The following is a 19,625-nucleotide window of genomic DNA, read 5'->3' on the forward strand; positions in this document are numbered from 1 at the left end:
TCTTCCCTGGGAAATCTCACGGACAGAGGAGCCTGGCGGGCTACAGTCCCCTGGGTCACAAGAGTCGGACACGACTGAGCTACTGAACAACGCCCCACCGGTGGCAGCTGTGGCCGAGAGCGGCTCCCGTCTCCCTGTGCGTGGGGCAGCCTCTGAGGGTCACGACTTCAGCGCCCACGACCTCTGCACTCCCCCGCTGCTCCTTGGCGGTGACCGAGTGCAGAGCGCTGGGAGCCTGACGCAGGACCCCCTGTGCGAGCTCTGCTTGGGCCCCGCTCAGCAGCACCCCCAGCCAGAGGCCCTCATGCCGCTCTGCCCCTCCCAGGCCCCGTAGCCTCTCCCCTCCCACACCTCCCCATGCCCTTTATCCTCCACAGTGGTTTTCCTCCAAGAGATATTCTACACATCAGCTCTGTCTTCATGTCAGCCTCCTGGGGGGACCCCAGTTTACCACTATTTACTCAGCACTGTTAGCTGTTCAGTCGCTAAGTCATGTCCATCTCTGTGACCCCACGGACTGCAGCACGCCAGGCCTCCCTGTCCGTCACCATCTCCCGGAGCTTGCTCAAACTCATGTCCATCGAGTCGGTGATGCGATCCAACCATCTCATCCTCTGTTATCGCCTTCTCCTCCTGCCTTCAATCTTTCCCAGCATCAGGGTTTTTCTTTCCAGAGTTGGCTCTTCCCATCAGGTGGCCAAAGTATTGGAGCTTCAGCATCAGTCCTTCCAAATAATATTCAGGGTTGACTTCCTTATTAGCATTAGTACCATTATCTACATAACTGTTTCCTTGGATAACTTTTTTTTCCCCCAGCTGCAGCCCGTGGGACGTGGGAGCTTTATTCCCTGACCAGGTATTGAACCCTCACCCCTGCAACTGGAAGTGCAGAGTCTTAACCGCTGGGCGCCAGAGAGGGCCCCCTCCTTGGATTACTTTTTTAAACTAAATACATGTATCGTCACCTTGAGAAAAATATATGTTAAATCTTGAGCTTATTTAATGTGCTAGTTTTATTTTCCTAATACATTTTGAATAACACATACGATTATTGAAGTAAAAATGTTTGAATAGGAGCCACTTAAATCTATCCCTTGCCACCAGTATATGGATGTAACTTACTTGGAAACTGTTCCCTTCATTATAGTGCTAATAAAATATTTTGTTAAAGAAAAAAAAGAGAGAAATGGATGAGGAAGGAGAATTAGGATGGATCTGCCAAGTGACATTGCCCAAGGTTTTCATTAAGTATTAGTGCTTGTGTTCCGGGAAGAACCCAGAAGGGAGATTTCTGTACAATGGAAAATAAACAGGAAAAGGTTTCAGAAATCCTGCTGGATTCTGGACAAGAGAAGAAACCGAACACCCACGGCATCTGTGTCCACCGCCTTCCTGGCACCGTGCACCAAGACGCACGGATGTGCCACTGGAATTGCTCAATTGGCGCTACCAGCTCTATTTTACACTCCCCCTCCCCCGACTTCTTGCTCGTCTTTGGCCACATTTAAAGCAGGCAAGAGGTCTAAACACGTGTGGCAGCTGAGGTTTGCTCGGCAGGAGGATCATGGAATAGCTCTCAGTGTCAGTCAGCGTGCCCACCTTGCTTCTTCGCTCGGCACCTTCACTCTACAGGGAAAACTCAGCGGTTTGCGTGTTCCCCTCACATGGCGCGCTGTGTGCTGCCCTGGTGGTGAACTGGTTGACGGCTGTGGTTCTCCACCAGGAGAGCGAGGCCTCAGGGCTGCTGCCGCCGAGCCTCTGCGGCTGGGGGAGGAAGGACAGAGCAGCCCGAGGCGGTCCACAGCGCCAGGGTGGGAGGAACCCGAGGACCCCCCTGTGTAGAAAGCAGACGACTCATGGAACACCACCGCCCTCTGTCCTGAACCAGAGTAATTCCACAAAGGAAAATTCCACTTGTTCATTTCCTTTCTTTCCCACAAAACACATGCTTGCAACACAACAGACACTGCATTTTTCTCACGGGGTGAGTTACAAGTCTTCAGCTCAGTGGTGAGTTGAGTCAGCTTGAAGAAGAAACTCCATGCATCATTGAATACCGTGGCTGGCCCACCAGAAACCATTTCTCAAGTCATCCTGGCCCCAGGGACTCTCCAAATCTGGAGACTAGGACTTACCTTTTTCCAGAACAGTTTGCCCAGAGGCAGAGAGCTGGGGCCCCCTTTTTCCTTGGCTGTTTCAGTGGGTGTAGAATTCTTGGCGGCCCCCTGGGGCTCCTGGAGCGTAACGTTGGCTTTGTCTGACTTGAGGTTGGCTGAAGGGGCGGCTGACTTTTCCTCGCCCTATAAAAGTCACAAAAAATGTTAATCATCGCAGGATTTCAAAAGCGAAAGGGCTCTTCTTTACACATGTGGGCTGAGGTTATGCATGTTAAGTTTTCCTTTTACAACTTTCTATATTTTCCAAATATACTGTGTGGTTGTGGATTTGTGTTAAAATCTTGGGAAAAGTCCAGATACTTCTTTTGCAAAAATATATAGAAGCATTATGTATCATATTTATGTAAGGAACACATTAGGGCTCAAGGTGACAGAAAGGGGCACTTGGCTGTTAGAATGTTAGTTTGTGCTGAGGCCATGGGTCTTCTTTAGACTGTGGTCTCCGCAGAAAAGTGTTCTGAACGTGCATCTCCAACACACTCGTGTTTGTTAACATGATAAAGATGTACTGTCTTACTGATCCAAAATCTGCAATCAAAGATGGGTTCTAATACATCTGCTTTAGAAGAGAAGGGCTGACGATCTGCTCTCACTCTGCCTGAGAGGTCACTGCAGTCAGTGGCTCCCAACCTCGTGGGCCCCACGCACTGGTTCGTGGAAGACAATTTTCCCGTAGACCGGGGTTGAGGGAAGGGTTTCGGGATGGTTCCGGTGCGTTACATTTACTCTGCGCTTCATTTCTATTGTTATTATATTGTAATATATGATGAAATAATTATACAACTCGCTTGTTACTCACTCATAGGGTTTTGATATGAGTCTGCAAGTAACTGATCTGTTGCGGTCGCTGCACAGCCAGACCTCTCTGTTAAGGATCGTGGATATCTGCAGCTGCTCCGCTGGCTCAGCTCCCTGGCTCAGCCCCTCCTCAGGCCATCGGGCATTAGGCTCTCTCTCACAAGGAGCACCCCACCTGGACCCTCGCGGGCTCGGTTCACAGCAGGGCTCTAGCTTCCATGAGAGTCTCGTGCCGCTGCTGAGCTGAGAAGATGCAGAGCTCAGGCAGCTGTGCGTGCGACGGGAGCCGCTGTAAGTACAGGTGAAGCTTCACTCGCCCGCCGCCGCCCACCTCCTGTTGTGTGGCTCGGTTCTTAACAGGCCACGGACGGGTCCCGGCCCTCGGCCTGGCGGCTAGGGACCCCTGACTACGGGGATCTGCAGTCTACAGAGATCTAAAGATCTAACATCTCTAGACTTTGCGTGAGGCACTCGGGACAGAGGTTTGGGTCTGACGAGCCATCCACAAGCCCCACGTCTCCACTTGTAGACGCAGCCTCCTCGTCTAAAGTAGATGCGGGTGAGTGGACGGACACTGGCACGAAGCACACACGCCGCTCGCTCAGGCTGGGCTCCCTGCCTCCTCGTCTCCCCAGCCCTCCTCCTCCTCCCCGCACTCTGAGCAGCCAGGCCGAGCAGCGCGGGGCCATCGATCCTCCTCGGCGACTGCGCTGCTCCTCCCAGGCTCTCGCCGGGCAGGGGAGGAGCTGGGAGACCTGCAGTCTCTCTGGGTCTCTACACAAGTGAGCGCCGTGTGGAAAATTCTAACACTGGGCTCGTCTGGCCTAACCTCGTCATCTTACGTGTCTCCATTTTAACGATCCTTGGTCCAGGGACTCGTGACACAGCCCTTTAAATCCCCAGGGATGTCGGATCTTTGACTACATTTTCTGATTAAAAGGGAAAAAAAGTCTGAGAGTGAAAACAGTGTGGAAACACTCAAACCTTTCAGAGTATTTCTCATGTTGGAAAGAGTCTTAGAGGCCGTCTAGCCCCATGCCTGAATTTTCACGAAGGGGGACACTGAGGTCTGTGACCCGCCGACACTAGCCAGGGGCACAGCCTGGCCTCAGACCCGGACTCTCCTCTCCGACCTGGCGCTCTCCCTACACTGCACATTACCTCTCTGAAGGAAGCTCACGGATCACTGAACTTTACTGTCTGATGCAAGACACAGTATCTTCTGTGCTGACTTTTTTGATACTAAAAGGGAATCATTTACGGAGCAGATTCTACATTTGAATCAGGAGCTAAAGGGCCAATGTATAGAAATGACTTCTGTGACAGGTGATCCTGGAATAATCCCAGTTCCATTTAAAAACGTATAAAACCGCATAATGCTGGGGTTTAAAATAACCTCTGCCTTGTATCAATAGCACGATCAAACTGGTTGGGCTCAGACGGTTCTGCATTTATGCATGTTCCTAACGGTCTGGGACACTTGGTGCTGTTTTAACTCTAAATGGCAATTAAATTAAAGAGGACTGGTTGAAGGGGAAGTGCCCTCCACCAACTAGCTTGCTGTCTTTTTCAGAAAATAGGAGGGAGGTATGATGATGTATGCATTTACTTGTGAAAAATGCGATCAACTGCCTTCCATGACCTGTGACGGATACTGAGTGCTGGGGTGACGCGTTCTCATGAAGAGACAGAGACACCAAACAAATAATTCCACAGGCAAACGCAAAATTTCAGCTATGATAAGTGCTCCAGGGTAGAGCGGAGGATTTGGTGCTAAGAAAAAGGAGGGGGTGCTAAACTAGATCTACCATGACAGTCAGGAAGGCTTGACAGAGGAAGGAGACTGTGCTGTGATCTGAAGGGCAACTAGAAGTTAACTGGGGGAGAGGGGAAGAGGCCCCTGGCCCAGGGAATGGCGTATGCCCAGAGCCCTCAGCAAGCGCCAGAGGCCAGGACAGAAGCAGGAACAGCAGGAGTGGCCGGGCGCGGTCCCCAACATCAGCTTCACTTCTGCTCTCCCAGGAAAATCCCCATTTGCTCAAGGGGTCCGTTTTAGACCAGGAATCTGGGCTGGGGGCGGGGCTGACCTCACTCCCATCTCTTAGCAAGCACTGTTGCTGGCTTAAGTAAGTCATCGGTCCTGCTCACGTCATTACAGGAAATGCTCCATTACTCACTGGGTCCCACACTGTTTTCATTTAAATTCTGCTGCTTTGCTTCCTCTCCTGAGAGGCTGTGTCACCAGCTCAGGGCTGTCCCTTCACAGGTGCTCAGCCCGCTCAGTCAAAGCTGCATGGGAGTTACAAGAAGAAGCTTGGTTCTGGAGTTCTAGCCTTCTACCAGGGCAGGTCCAGTTGTTAAGCCCACAAGACACCTCTGGTTTGGCTGGTTTTGCCTCCTCCCCTCAGCCTCCTGTCTCCCTCAGCCCCTTGAAGAGGGGACTATGGTCCTAGGGAACTGGGCAAAGAGATGTCTAACTTTTAACTCTGATGTAACAGCGATAGAAGGCACCAGTGCCCAGCACCACTGTAAGCCACTGAATGTTGTAACAACGGTCTGATGAGGACGGAATGAATGACTGTGTCCACACTAGTGGTAAAGAATCCGCTTGCTGATGTGGGAGACACAGGAGACGCAGGTTCGATCCCTGAGTCAGGAAGATCCCCTGGAAAAGGAAATGGCAACCCACTCCAATATTCTTGCCTGGGAAATTCCATGGACAGAGGAGGCTGGGGGGCTACAGTCCATAGGGCTGCAACAGCTGGGCGTGACTAAGCAATGAGCATGCATGCATGCATTACAGTTAGGGAAGTTTTGGTCCAGGCTGGTTAAACAAGGTGCTTGCGATTCCACTGATAAGGGGACAGAGTTGACTTCTGAATCCAGGGTGGGTGATACTCAAACCTGGACATTCAGTCCCGTGTCTCCTGCATTGTAGACAGGTTCTTTACCACTGAGCCACCAGGGAAGCTCATAAGAGGTGCATAGAAATATAACTAATGTATTGATGCAATTGTTGACTATGCGTCTCTCTGGGCAGAATGAGCTCTGTGAAGGTACGAGCTGTTATGTCTTTGTCATCATTACATCCCTATATCCCATTAGATCCTGTGTGTGGCTCAAAACGGGTATTAAATAAATACCAAATTAATTGATGATGGAGACCACAGGGAGAGACCCACGCAGGATGCTGCCGTGTCGTGTTTCTGTCCATCCACCCCCTCGTGCAAGGCTGTGGAGTCACAGATTGCCATGAGTCGTCCTCTCCCTGCCCACACACCTCCTTGCTTCCCAGAGAAGCGTTCCAAATGGTGTTCTGCCAGCATCAACTGAATTCATACTCTTTGTTTGTGTTATGGTGGAGACTACGCAAGTTCTATCCATGTTTTTTGGAGAAAATCTCCTGAGTAGGGTTGCCAGATTTAGCAAATAACAGTGAGACCACAGGATGTCCTGTTAAATCTGAATTTCAGATCAACAAAGGACAATTTTTTTGCCTAAGGATGTCCCAAATATTGCCTGGGACATACTTATTTTTATACTAAAAAATTAGTTGCCGTTTATATGAAACTGAGTTGAACTGGGTACCTGTTATTTATCTGACAAACCTACCTGTGAAAGTCTAGTGTATTAGAATTGGAGGTTGCGTATCAGAGGATCTTACCTTCCTCCGCAGTAAGTTTTCATCTTCTTTTCACATTTGGGTGTGGAAGAGGGGAAGTGTTAGTAAGATGTAAACACTGTACCAAGAACCAAAAAACAATGAATGTGTGGCAGAAGCTTATGAATCCCGTGAGGTAGCTGCTGATATTTTACTGTCTAACCCACAGAGGAGGCACTGAGCAAACCAGAGTGGGGAAGGGAGCGTTTCTGGGTGTAGCAAAGACACTCTAAATCCACATCCTTTGCGTTCAATGTCTGCAGGATGTGTGACAACATTTTATGCTGAAGCATCATGTGTGGTTAAGCCAAGAGAAAAAAGATTCAGATTCAGCAAAGAAATGCTGACCTCCTTATTATTTATAACAATAAACGTATTCCATTGATTAACTCCAGGATTCTCCATTCTTTTACACTAAGAAAATCCTTTTTATAAGAAGGAAAATTGATCTATAAAGAAACGAACCTAGGAGTTAACCAGGATCGGTAGCCCTTATATTCTTTTAGAGCAAAACTAGAAGACAATGTTTTATCCTTGAATTTGCTTGGATGAGGTCTCCTTTTCGGTCCTGGGTCACAACGAACTCAAGGAGGAGGAATATCACACCTCCCAGAATCAGGCACCAAGGTTCACTGATAGACTCTGGCTGGTCTGTTTTAATGGCCCTTTTTTCCTATCTTTTTGGACGACCGAACAATCAATTGAAGAAAAGATGAACACTTTCCGAGGCAGGAAGGTAAAAGCCAACGAGGCCCACCAAACTGCTGTATAAATGAGAGTAAAGAATGTCTGGGACTTGTCCCCTTAAATGATGTAAAACAAGAGACTGAATATGACTCAAGGCAAAACCTTTGGTCTGCTATACAGAACCCCAGGAAGGGTCACTTCCACATCACCCAGGAGTCCCAGAGTCCTCTCCTTTCCCCACAGGCACCTGAGGGGCAGGAAGCGAGACCAAGGTTTGGGGAAGCCCTGGGAATACGGAACTTGGGTGGTCCACTTGTGGGAGGGGAAGAGACTCTGGAACTTAGCATGAAATGAATGTCATGAGACATGCAGATCTGCCGGTGGTGGGCGGTCATACGCGTCGTAAACTTCCAAAGCTCCCTGCTCACAGGAGCTCCCTGTTCGGGAATTCTGCTAGACTCCTTTGCCCCAGTCTCTGACCCCTTCCACCAGCAGTTACCAAATCGTCTACTGCATCCGGTAGAACCGCCTTTTAATTTCCCCTCCCCCACTGCAGAATCTCTCATCCGCCCCTTCTCTCTTTGCAGAACAAAATAACTCTGTAGGGAAATCAAAGGGTGGCTCCATAATAGTTTGTTTATGCAAATATAGATTCAGCCAGGAGAGCTTTCTGTGGAGCTTTGATTTGCATACACAGTCCAGGGACTCTCATACCCAGCTGGGGATGTTTTTAAAATAAGTTCATTCAACTTAGTGGAGAATGGTGGACATTTCGAGCACCTTTAGAAGCATGCTGGCCCAAGTCAGGGGTCCTTTTAATTGATGATGGTTTTAGACAAATACTGGCTATTTCTTAGACACGAGAAGAATAAAATCTCTGAAACTGACTTCTCTGTTGTCTTTGCTTGTCAAGAACGTGGAGGCAGAGTTTGTTCCGCCTTCATTCATTGTTTTGCGGTGCCTGGGCTTCCGTTTGGGTTCAGTATAAGTTTAGTTAATACAGGGAAGAGATGGAGCAGAGCACAAGGCGATAAAATCTTGAGGTTAGAAAAGTGTTTCCCAAAGTGCAGAAAGCAGACCATTGGTGGGATGAGAGATGGCTTTGGGTTGAGCCAAGATACGATATTAAATAATATTAATACCGTGAAAATACTCATCCTTTTTCAATTCTCATCTTTGTAAGACAATTCAGAAGGAAATCTCAGTCTGGTTTTGGTAGAGAAATCTTTAACATTTCTCTACCGTTGGCTAAGTGCCTTTCCATAAAGCTAGAAAGGCCAACAGTTCAGAGCTTAACATGAGCCAGGTAGCTAGAAGGTAATATCTTTTTTATTGCTTATATAATGGTACCTTCTTCTTATGAAAAGTGATTCTGCTTTACAAGTGTGATGTAATGTCAAGTTTCTTTTCAAGATAACCTTAAATAAGGAGTAAGTCAATTTCAATATAGAAATATTTAATAAATATGAAAGTCTTTCAGTCGTGTCTGACTCTTTGCAACCCCATAGACTATATGTCCATGGAATTCTCCAGGCTAGAACACTGGAGTGGGTAGCCATTCCCTTCTTCAGGGGATCTTCCCAACCCAAGGATCAAACCCAGGTCTCCCACATTGCAGGTGGATTCTTTACCAGCTGAGCCACCAGGGAAGCCCCAAGTAAATAGTGATATATCTCAAAAATGATGGAGCAGGTACGCAAACATTCAACATTTGGGAAACACTGGGTTAGAAGAATCTTAGAACCCTGGTCCACACTAGTAATCTGAGACATTTAAAACTATGAGGACTTAAAAAAAATCACTGAAAATTGTCTCACATAATATTTAATTTCCCTCTAATGAGACCCACCACCCAAGGCTCTTTCTTCACTGAAGAGGAGCTGGGTGGACACAGGATGTGCAGGTAAGCCACAGAATGAAGACCAGGGTTCTGTTTTTTTCCCTCCTAGTTTAACGAGATACAGACCTTATGCCTAAAGAATTTTCTGAAGGCGAGTCCTAGCCTGGGGCTATGCAGGTGCTTTTTCTTGGCGCCTTTAGCCTGGACCTCGGATGTCTTCTGCCCGGCTTGTCCATCAGAGACACTTTCTCCCTTAGACGCCTTTCGGGCAACAGCAGTCACAGCTCAGAACTTTGTTTTTAAACAAAATCCATTTTTCTCTTTTGTTTTAAAGTGCGGTACTCCTGGTTGTCAATTATCTACTGATACATCACCCTCATCTTCCAATCACAAGGAATCATGTGAACACTCTGTCAAACTCTCAGACATGGTTAAAGAGCATTGTCACCGTCTATTTTTGTTACACGTTGATTTTCAACACGGTAACCTATTTAAATGACCCAGATTAGTACAACTCTATCTGCTAAAGACAATGACAAGATTTTTAAGCTTTGTCTATAGGTCATGAAATAACCAGGTGAAAAAACTTTAAAAATGAAGAAGAGAATGCAGTCCCTACTGGATGGCTTTAAATATCTACATGCTATTGTCATGTGAAAAAAAAAAAATATATATATATCCCTGAAGGTAAGCAACTTATTTTTGCATCCTGGACTCAAGGCAAACCCTGCCACTGAGTGGCCTTCATTCTCAAACTGATCTCCCCTTTTTTGGTATTAGAAACCTCAGGGGAACAGTATTATCCACAAAGATTCAACTGACTTCTAGATGGGCAGATCTCCTAGGCAAAAGATGTTTCTAGAATGAGCCAGTCCTCTGAGCCAAAATGAGACAAAATTGGGACTAAAATAGCCCAGCTACAATTATTCAGAATTGCTGACTCAAGTCACAAATGCTGGGGGATTTTGAGTGTGCTAAAAATTGCCCAGGGCCAAATGAGAAGATGGACAAAGGTTTCAAAGGCATAAATCTAAGAACTTCAGTAGAAAACATGTCCAGGAGGCAAGCGTGAGAATCAGGTTGGAAAGTCTGTTTGTGGGTGTCACAAGCAACCTACATTCACAAAACCCTCTTTTGAGATCCATTTGCCTCAGTAATGAACCCAGCCCTCTCTGGGCAGAAGCATGAGATTTTTATCTCTAGGTACTTTCTGCTGGGACCACATTCTAGGTGAGGCAGGAGCAGCTGATGAGAGGGAGGGCCCCAGGTCACTCAGAAAGCCACATGTCACACCCACACACCTTACTGTTTCAAACAATGCAAGATGCAGAACCCAAAGAGAAACCCGTGGACCCAACCATTCACTGAACTTGACCCTAGCAGCCTTGTAGCAAATAAATAACTTTATAGGAAAATGCACGTAGATGCCTCAGATACATCTTTTTTTTTCCAATGGAAAAGAAAATTCTAGAGGAACCAATCAATACAAGGCAAATGTAATCCTGGTGTTCAATCTGTCCTGCAGGGATTAGGGAAATAGGGATCACCTACATTTGAATAGAACTCCCTGGGTTTAGCAGGCATGGTCACACATTCACTCCTGGGGGTGGGGAGATAGAAGTTTTATTGCCTCGGCTTTACTGATGTGGAAATTTGGGTTCAGACAGGTTAGGATCACACAGCCTTCAAGTAGCAGGACTGTGGCTTGAACACAGGTCTTCTGAGACAAATTCTAGGATCTTTTTCATAGCTCAGCCCCTTCAAATATGGGAAGCAGATGGACCAAGTTGGCCAAGCCGTTTGTTTGGTCCCAGTGGCTTTCAAAGCACTTTCAGTCACCAAAAGGAGGACAAAAGACACCTCTCTGTCACCAGGGTCAGTTATCCTCGTGATTCCCGGGAAATTCAAACCATGTGTCCTACTGAAGAAAACCGGCTCTGTCCAGTGTAAAGGGAAAACATCTCTAGAAGGTCGCCGTTGCAGACAAAATGTACTTTGAGAGGAACCAGCTGAATTTCTAGGATGACAGTGAAAAAGGGCACGCTCTCCAGGGCATCCTAACCCCTCCATTTGGCAAATGTCAACTCGTGGCTGTTTCGTGCCACCAAGCAATTGCCATGGCAGTAGAGATTATTTTTTTTTCAAATGACATGAAAAACCAAGCAGGACATAGTTTTTGAAAACCAAAAGCCCAGAGGCTTACATCTGCTTTAAATTGAGTCCCACCGCTTTCTCACTTCCAGCGGCTTTTACTCTATTCCCTGGGTCTCTCCACACACGACGAAAAAGTCTAAGATGCTATATAATTATTAGTAGTCTGTTCTAATTCTGTGCAAGAAACTGGTTTTTGTGACATTATTTAGCCACAATTGGCACATATTTCAAGTTTTCCACCAAAATTTTCATTCAAATACCATTAACATAAATGGAACATTTTAAGGACGACCTAACGGCAGTATTAAATTGCTAAATATGTATATATGTATCTACACACACACACAAAATTCAAAAAACAAAGAGGACAGAAACCCAAATCCAGTTCCACACACAAACCCAAATATAAACACACTTCAGGCTACCTACCGTGTCTTCTGGATCTTTTTTAGTTTCGGCTTTGTGAGGCGAAACCTTAAAAGTTTGAAAAAAACAGATGTTACAAACCACAGCTCTTTAGGGTGATTTTATTTATTTATTTTCTCTCTCTCTCTCTCTTTCCTTTCTTTTTTTGGCCTTGCTGCAGAATCATAGTTCCCCAACCAGGTACTGAACCCAGGGGCCCACAGTGAAAGCATCAAGTCCTAAACGCTGGGCCCCCAGGGAAGTCCTTATTTCATATTTTTCTTTAACACAGTCCAGTTTACTCTACAGGTAAGGAATATAATAAGAAATCCTGTTAATGCCTAGGTATAGAAAAGTTAATGAAGTTAATATTTTATAGTGAAATGCATCAGATCTTATACATTCACCCAGAGCTTGACTGCATTCAAGTGTGTCTCCTGGAAGGCCAGACTTTCCAGCAAGGCTCCCACTGATCCAAACAAACATACAGCCCTTTGGTGTTTGTCGCACACTCTGTTGATTTTTTTCTGTTTTATCTTTCAAAGCTGGTCTTTGTCTTTGGAAATAGCCCAAATGCTTGAAGCTCTCTGTTGAATTATGCATGCACTCACTCAGCCCTTTGCTGAGTGTCTGGCACGTGCCAAGCTGTGGGTCCTGAAGAGTCAGAGATGAGCAAGCAATGGAAGACGTGGGTCCCTGCCTCAACCCGATGAGAGCTTTAGACGTAACAAGATAGAAAGTGACTTCTACAGTTCGATTTGCCATTTGAGTGGCAAAAACGCTTTGACAGGTCAGCAACTCAGGGAAGTTTTTTCCAATTATTTTTATAGTCAATGACCATAAGACACCAACTGCGGTAGAGTTCCATGACCACATGGCTCACATGTACTGAAAGCAAAAGGAGAGGGGCAGCTGAGGATGAGATGGCTAAATAGCATCACTGACTCCACGGAGGTGAATCTGAGCAAACCCCAGGAGACAGTGAAGGACAGGGAGCCTGGCACCCTGCAGTCCACGGGGCCGCATGTAAGTTGGACACGACTTCGCCGCTGAACAACAGCGTGGCTATGGTTTGGTCACCTGCCATGCTTCTCACAGTTGCCAGCAGTGAAGGCTCCTTTGCTGAAAGTCAACTCCCTTACGAAACACCTTTCCCTGTTCTCCAGGGTCCGGCTACACCAAGATGACACCCCGTTTAGAGCAGTGCCATTCAAGCCCGTCATTCTTAGAGCTAGCAAAACTTTCTCAAATAAGACTTAGGAATAGAGTAGAAAAGGAGTTGAAATTACTTACCAGGGTTTTAAAGAAGCTCATGATGGAACTGTTCTCTGCCTGGGCGTCCTCCTTTGCAATCTCCAGTTGCTCAGGGTCCCCGGGGACAGAGCAGCTCACAGTTGGGACTTCCTGTCCTCCCTTTCCCTTGCCGTCAACTAAGTCCTAGGATCGAGACAGAGTTTTCACGGTTGCAACTTGTTGAATGTGGACTCTCAAAGCAATATTTTTGCTTCCCGCCTCTTTCTCCCTTACCCACTAATTCCAGCCATACTTCTTCTGCCCACGGGGATGCAGAACAATCAGGGGCTTATGAGAGTCACTCTTTCCTTCCCCGCCCCCTCTTCCAACAGAATCAGCATCTGCAGTCAGTCGGAGGGACACTGTCCGGAGCCAGAGGCGAGCAAACACGGCAGGGCGCGTCCCAAACAAAACCCCTTTTCTCCCAGCTCTGCAGAAAGGCTGTGCAGGACGCCAGTGCCCTGTGCTCCCCCGGTCTGATTGTGGGAGATCCTTCTATGCGGTTTCCCACCGTCCCCATGGTGGTGGATTGTATCAACTAAGAAACGCACTGATGTTTTAGAATCATAATTCCGACTTCAGGATCTGGGAGTTTGTTGGTGAAAAGCTGGGGCACAGGGATGGACGTCCTCTTCTAACCCACCCAGGATGGCAGGATGCTTGCCAAAGCGGCCTTTTTTGTTTTCTTCACTCCCACGACCTTGGGCCAAGCCAGGTTACTTCCAACCCATGCATTCTGCAGGCTTGGGCTCAAGTTTCATCCTTCGCTGAAGTCTCTCTGGGTCACAGCACCCACAGGACCTGTTCCCTTCTTTGGGTTTCTAGATCACCTCCCCATGCCGAATCACTTGGCATAGAGGTTAGCCTAGTGCCAAGGACCAAGCCAGAAGAGTCTGCATCAGAAATGGGGCTTTCTTTGGAACTTCCCTGGTGGCCCAGTGGTTAAGACTCAGCACTTCCAACACAGGGGGCGTGGGTTCGATTCCCGGTTGGGGAACTAAGATCCCACATGCTGCATGGCATGGCCAAAGAAAGAATGGGGCTGCTTTTTTTTGAACAGCTATGAAAATATATAAACACATTTTGGTGAATATTTTAAAAGGTAATAATAATGTGTGTATTCCACAGAGTTTTCCTCAGTTCCAGAGCTCTCTCTAAATGGAGCAGAGCTTTTTGTGAAATGCCTCTGAAAGAGCTGGAACTTCATAAAACCCAACTCAGATCAGAGCCACAGCTCTAAGTTCTCAGCTTTTCTAGTTCATCCCAGGCAGAAGGAGTTTTACCTGGGGAGAGATGTCCCTTTAAACAGGTTCTAATATAACTTCTTGTTCATGCTGTGTGCTGTGCTCTGCTAAGTCCCTTCAGTCGTGTCCGACTCTTTGAGACCCCACGGACTGTAGCCCGCCAGGCTCCTCTGTCCATGGAATTCTCCAGGCAAAAATGCTAGAGTGGGTTGCCATGCCCTCCTCCAGGGGATCTTCCTGACCAGGGATTGAACCTGGGTCTCTTACATCTCCTGCATTGGCAGGGGGGTTATTTACCATTAGTGCCACCTGGGAAGCCCTTTCCTGTTCATATTCGAAGTCTAATATGAGTTGAATTTTTTGATAATTTCAAGGTGTAATTCGGATCCAGGTTGTGAAGTAGGTTGATAAAGAGGATGGTTGAAAATTTTGTGTCTAGCGGATGAGTGGCTTCGCAGATGCTAGTGGTGAGGAACCCACCTGCCAATGCAGGAGATGTGGGTTCAATCCCTGGGTCAGGAAGATCCCCTGGAAAAGGTAATGGCAACCCACTCCAGTATTCGTGCCTCGGAAAACCCATGGACAGGGAGCCTGGCGAGCTACAGTCCATGGGGTCTCAAAGAGGCGAACACGACTGAAGCACCGTGGCGCTTAGCGTGTGGTGCGCCCGTGTGGGCGATGATCTGATTTTAGGTGGTGCATACACATGGACACATACAGATGCATGAAGTTATTCTTTAGGAGTGTTTGTTTGGAAAGATACTTCTTTGGTACAATGAACAGTTTTGCTTGGGTACAGTTGAGTAGAAAAACTTTAGATGAAATATTAAATCAAAAAAGTTACATAAATCATCAAACAGGTGTGTGTAAGATGAGCCAGCATGGATGTGATACCAGCACTGAATCTAATGAAGTGCCCCACCAGGGCTGCTGGAGCTGATCCTTGGAGAGAGCTGCTTATTTCCACCTACTCACTCATTCACCTTCGTTCAGTAACGTGGTGGGGGAATCCTGAGCACTTGCAAACTGTAGAGCAGCCCCACGGTGTGAGTGCCGCCTGGAGCCAGCCTGCCCAGGCTCTGCCCTCTTCTCCGTTCACACCCCTGCCTTTTCGTGTTCCCTGATGTCTGTGTCTAGAGTGTTCATGGGCCGAAAGAGCAGCACCTGCCTCTGAGGGTCGCTGGGGTGTCAGTGGGATGGTCCGTCCAAAGGGTTTAGCGCGTCTGTAGCACACAGTGTCGTTTTGCTGTTTAGTTGCCAAGTCGTGTCTGACTCTTCGTGACCCCACGGACGCAACCCGCCAGGCTCCCCTGTCCTCCACTATTGCTCAAACGCATGTCCATCGAGTCGGTGATGCCATCCAACCATCTCATCCTCTGTCGTCCCCTTCTCCTCCTGCCCTCAATCTTTCCCAGCATCAGGGTTTTCTCAAATAAGTCAATTCTTGGCATCAGGTGGCCAAAGTATTGGAGTGTCAGCTTCAACATCAGTCTTCCTGATGAACACTCAGGACTGATTTCCTTTAGGATGGACTGGCTGGATCTCCCTGCAGTCCAAGGGGCTCTCAAGAATGTTCTCCAAAACCACAGTTTGAAAGCATCAAGCACACAGCAAACAGTCAATAAACACTGTTGCTGTTGTCATCACTGTTAGGTTACTGAGCCTCATCTTGAGCCTGGTGAGACTGACAAAGTTGAACCAGAGACGTTCCTGTCTCGAAGTGCTTCCAGTCTCACTGTGGATAAAGGCTGGCAAAGAAGAAGAACTTGGGTACAAGGAAACACGAGTCCCACGAACCCACTTAGCTGCCGTGCAGAATCCGCTGGGCAGCATTTTACACCAGCGTTAACACCCAGACACTCCCTGAACCAATCTGATCGAATGTCTGGAGGTGAGGCTCAGGCATCATCATTCTTAGAGCCTCTGGGTGATTCCAGTGTGTGTCAAGGATGAGAATAGCTGAGCTAGAGGGACGAGGAAGGGTTGAAGATGGAGCAGCATCTGCCCTCGGCCCTGGAGCCTGAGCTGCGGGTGGACACGTAGGGTGGGGAGGGCTGGGGTGGAGAGGAGTTTCAGACGGCAGGAAGGACATGAAAGGAAAGGATGAGGTGGGAACCCAGGTGGGAAGGGCTTCAGGGGCAGGTTATTCAGTTCGACTGAGATCCAGGGGGCAAGACAGGCTTCCCAGGCAGCTCAATGGTAAAGAACCCGCCTGCAATGCAGGAGACCCCAGTTCAATTCCTGGGCTGGGAAGATCTGCTGGAAAAAGGGTAGGCTACCCACTCCAGTATTCTGGCCTGGAGAATTCTATACAGTCCCTGGGGCTGCAAAGAGGCGGACTCGACTGAGCGACTTTCACTTTCTTTCTCTGGTGGTCCAGTGGTTAAGAATCCACCTGCTGAACAGAAGGTACGGGTTTGACTGCTGGTCCAGGAAGACCCCACGCGCCACAAACACTGAGCCTGTGTGCCAGAGCCCCGCGCTCGGCGATAAGAGAAGCCGCCGCAGTGAGGAGCCCGGGAACCAGAACTAGAGGCGCCCCCGCTCGCCACAACTAGAGGAGGCCTGCACGCAGCAGTGAAGACCCCGAGCGGCAGGAATAAAATAAATGAACAAAAAGTTTAAAAAGACTAAAAAGTTTATACAAGCATTACGGAGAGGGCTGAAAAAGTGGGAATGAAGAACCACTCAAAAGTCCGCACAGTCCTAGAACAAGGAAGCAGCGTGTCATAGTAACATGTGGGATTCACCTGTGGACCACGTGATGGGTGTTCTGCAGCCATACGTTCTTTGAGGAATGTGGATGAGAAGGAAAAATGTCCATGGTAATATCATTATAATGATAATGATCAACCTTTATATGTCAAGCCCAATGCTAAGCTAGTTAAAAAGATCTCATTTAGTTCTTATAACGATTTGTCACGCCATTTTTACTGATAAATAAATTGATTCATGAAAAGAATAAATAACTTGCCTTTGATCTTAGACTAAAGCTAGGATTTGACCCTAGGCCCAAATGATTTCAGCAGCAAAAAGCTTTTAAGTACACTGCCTCACACCTCCCTTCCTTCAGGAGTTTACCCAAATATCAACTTTGTACAAAGAGTTACCCTGTTTTAATTTCCCTTGTCTCTGTTCCTCTTCCCTGCTATTCTCCCCACATTTGTCATCATTCACATATAACACAGGTTCGATCCCTGGGTCTAGGAAGATCCCCTGGAGTAGGAAATGGCAACCCACTCCAGTGTTCTTGCCTGGGAAATCTCCCGGACAGAGGAGCCTGGCGGGATGGAGTCCATGGGGTCACAAAGAGTCAGGCACGACTGAGCACACAGAAGAACCACATGTAACACATTTCGACCAAAGACATATGCGAGTTTAGTGTGTGATACAGGTTTTTTATATTAAAGGGCTTTTTATATTGAAGACGTAGGGACAGGGGTGGCCATCTAAAAAGTTAACACAGCACCATAATACTGTGTGTGTGTGTTAGTTGCTCAGTCATGTTCGACTCTTTGCGACCCCGTGGACTGAGGCCACCAGGCTCCTTTGTCCGTGGGATTCTCCAGGCAAGAATACTGGAGCGGGTTGCCAGTTCCTTCTCCAGTGCCATAATCCTACTCCGGGGAAAATCTAAATGGATAAACACACTAGTAGAGCACTCAGGAAACGCTTCCATAATTTTGGATTGACAGAGCTTTTGTAACTTTGACTGAAACTCCAGAAGTCGTGAAAGGAATGGTCGAAAGTCAGAAAGTCTGAATGTTTGAAGACGTTCTGTGAGGAGGCTGGGGTGAGAAGCAGGCGCCCTCGTGTTTTACTGAGTGAAGTAGCTTCAGGCCCGACGGAGGGAGGGTCGGAATTCCGGCACTACCAACTAAACTTAAACACACGCATATTCTTTCAAGGAGTCCCTGGTGGCCCAGTGGTTAAGAATCCGTCTTGCAATGCAGGGGATGTGGGTCGATCCCTGATTGGGGAACTTGAGATCCCAAACACTGTGGAGCAACTAAACTCCTTGAGCGGAAACCAGCGAGGCCGAGCCCCGTGATGCAGACCCTGCGTGCTGCAGCCAAGCGGATGGCGGGTGAAGGGCACCATAGAAGCATACATGCCTTCACCAGCGACTCCGCTCTCAAGAGTTGAGTTCACGTAAGTGTGAAATAACAAATGCACAAGCTTACTTACTACAGTGAGGTCATAGCAAATGCTGGGAAACATGCCAAACGTCATTAATAAAGTCCTGGGTAAATAACTCATGGTACATCCATTCACTGGAAAACTGTGTGTTCCAGATTTGGACGCTGTACAGATAAAGACAGTACTGTCAGCTGGGGAAAGAAAGCAAGGGCCAGAACACAGTGCATAGTAGATTAGCATTTGAGTAAACAAGAAGGAGCGTGAGTTTATGCTTGTCTTCTGCTTGCATATGCTCAGGAAAGATTCATTTAAAAATACAGTGATTATCTGGTGGGAGCAGAATTGCTAGACAAGTACGCCGTTTAATAATTTCGTATTTTGAGTCATGTGATCGCATTCTGTATTAAAAATTAAAATGAAAACAAAATGTGTGGCTTCCCTGCTGGCTCAGTGGTGAAGAGTGCGCCTGCAGGGGACGCAGTTTCGACTCCGGTCTGAGAAGATCCCACACCCGAGAAGCAGCTAAGGCCGTGGGCTCCAACTACCGAGCCGGCGCTCCGGAGCCGGGAGCCACAGGACTGAGCCCGCGCGTCCTGGAGCCCCGCTGCACAGCAACGGAGACCCAGCACGAACAAACCGAACAAACACGACAGAATGGGACGACTGACGCCAGATCCACAGAAGCCGTCCAGAGAGCCAACGGCCCGCGGGGGACGGCGATCCGGCCCGCGGCCACCAGCGTGTGGCCTGTGCCTGGACTACTGGGTTATTTGTAGGAGCTTTGTCCTTAACTACAAATACATCTTCGCTATTTTCATCAGGCCTCCGGATCATTCTGAGCAAACAGAAATTTCAGACAGAAACACAGGCACTCTCCAGGAACTACCTGGAAACTTCTTTTTAAGCAAACAGGTGTGCATGGGGTCAGCGTGTTTTTCATCTGTGCGGAAGAGGCCTATATATATTCTTTCCCTTTCAGTCGGCTTCAAAGGGCAGACAGATTGAAACAGTAGTTACCGGACCACAATTTGTCATGTTGAAAAACCGTGCTGCCTTATCATACCTTGATTGTCTATGATCAAACCCACATGGGGCTTCTGGCACCTTCCTCCCACTGTAAATTGTCAGCTGGGTTCCTTCTCCCTCAAAGCAAGGTCTGCATTGTCCAAGTGAGAATATACGTGAAGGCAGGATGATCAAGGCTAAAAAAAAGCCTTGCCTGGAAC

At 47.7% G+C, this 19,625-nt stretch overlaps 1 protein-coding gene across 13 annotated transcripts in view; it reads right to left on the reverse strand.

Annotated features, from left to right (window-relative positions):
* The window catches only part of BCAS1 (brain enriched myelin associated protein 1), a 99,283-nt gene that overhangs the window by 31,773 nt on the left and 47,885 nt on the right, over positions 1-19,625 (reverse strand). For 8 of the 13 annotated variants that reach the window (XM_019972597.2, XM_070801910.1, XM_019972598.2 and 5 more), the window contains exons 5-8: positions 13,016-13,159; positions 11,747-11,791; positions 9,290-9,424; positions 2,136-2,300 (exon numbers count right to left, since the gene is read on the reverse strand). In XM_019972597.2, the coding sequence (XP_019828156.2) occupies positions 2,136-2,300; positions 9,290-9,424; positions 11,747-11,791; positions 13,016-13,159 (489 nt within the window). The remainder of the gene's footprint in view (positions 1-2,135; positions 2,301-9,289; positions 9,425-11,746; positions 11,792-13,015; positions 13,160-19,625) is intronic. The other 5 variants (XM_019972599.2, XM_070801912.1, XM_070801911.1 and 2 more) reach the window with 1 other exon arrangement.

Source organism: Bos indicus, chromosome 13 (genome assembly GCF_029378745.1).
Source record: "Bos indicus isolate NIAB-ARS_2022 breed Sahiwal x Tharparkar chromosome 13, NIAB-ARS_B.indTharparkar_mat_pri_1.0, whole genome shotgun sequence".
NCBI classification, from domain to species: domain Eukaryota; kingdom Metazoa; phylum Chordata; class Mammalia; order Artiodactyla; family Bovidae; genus Bos; species Bos indicus.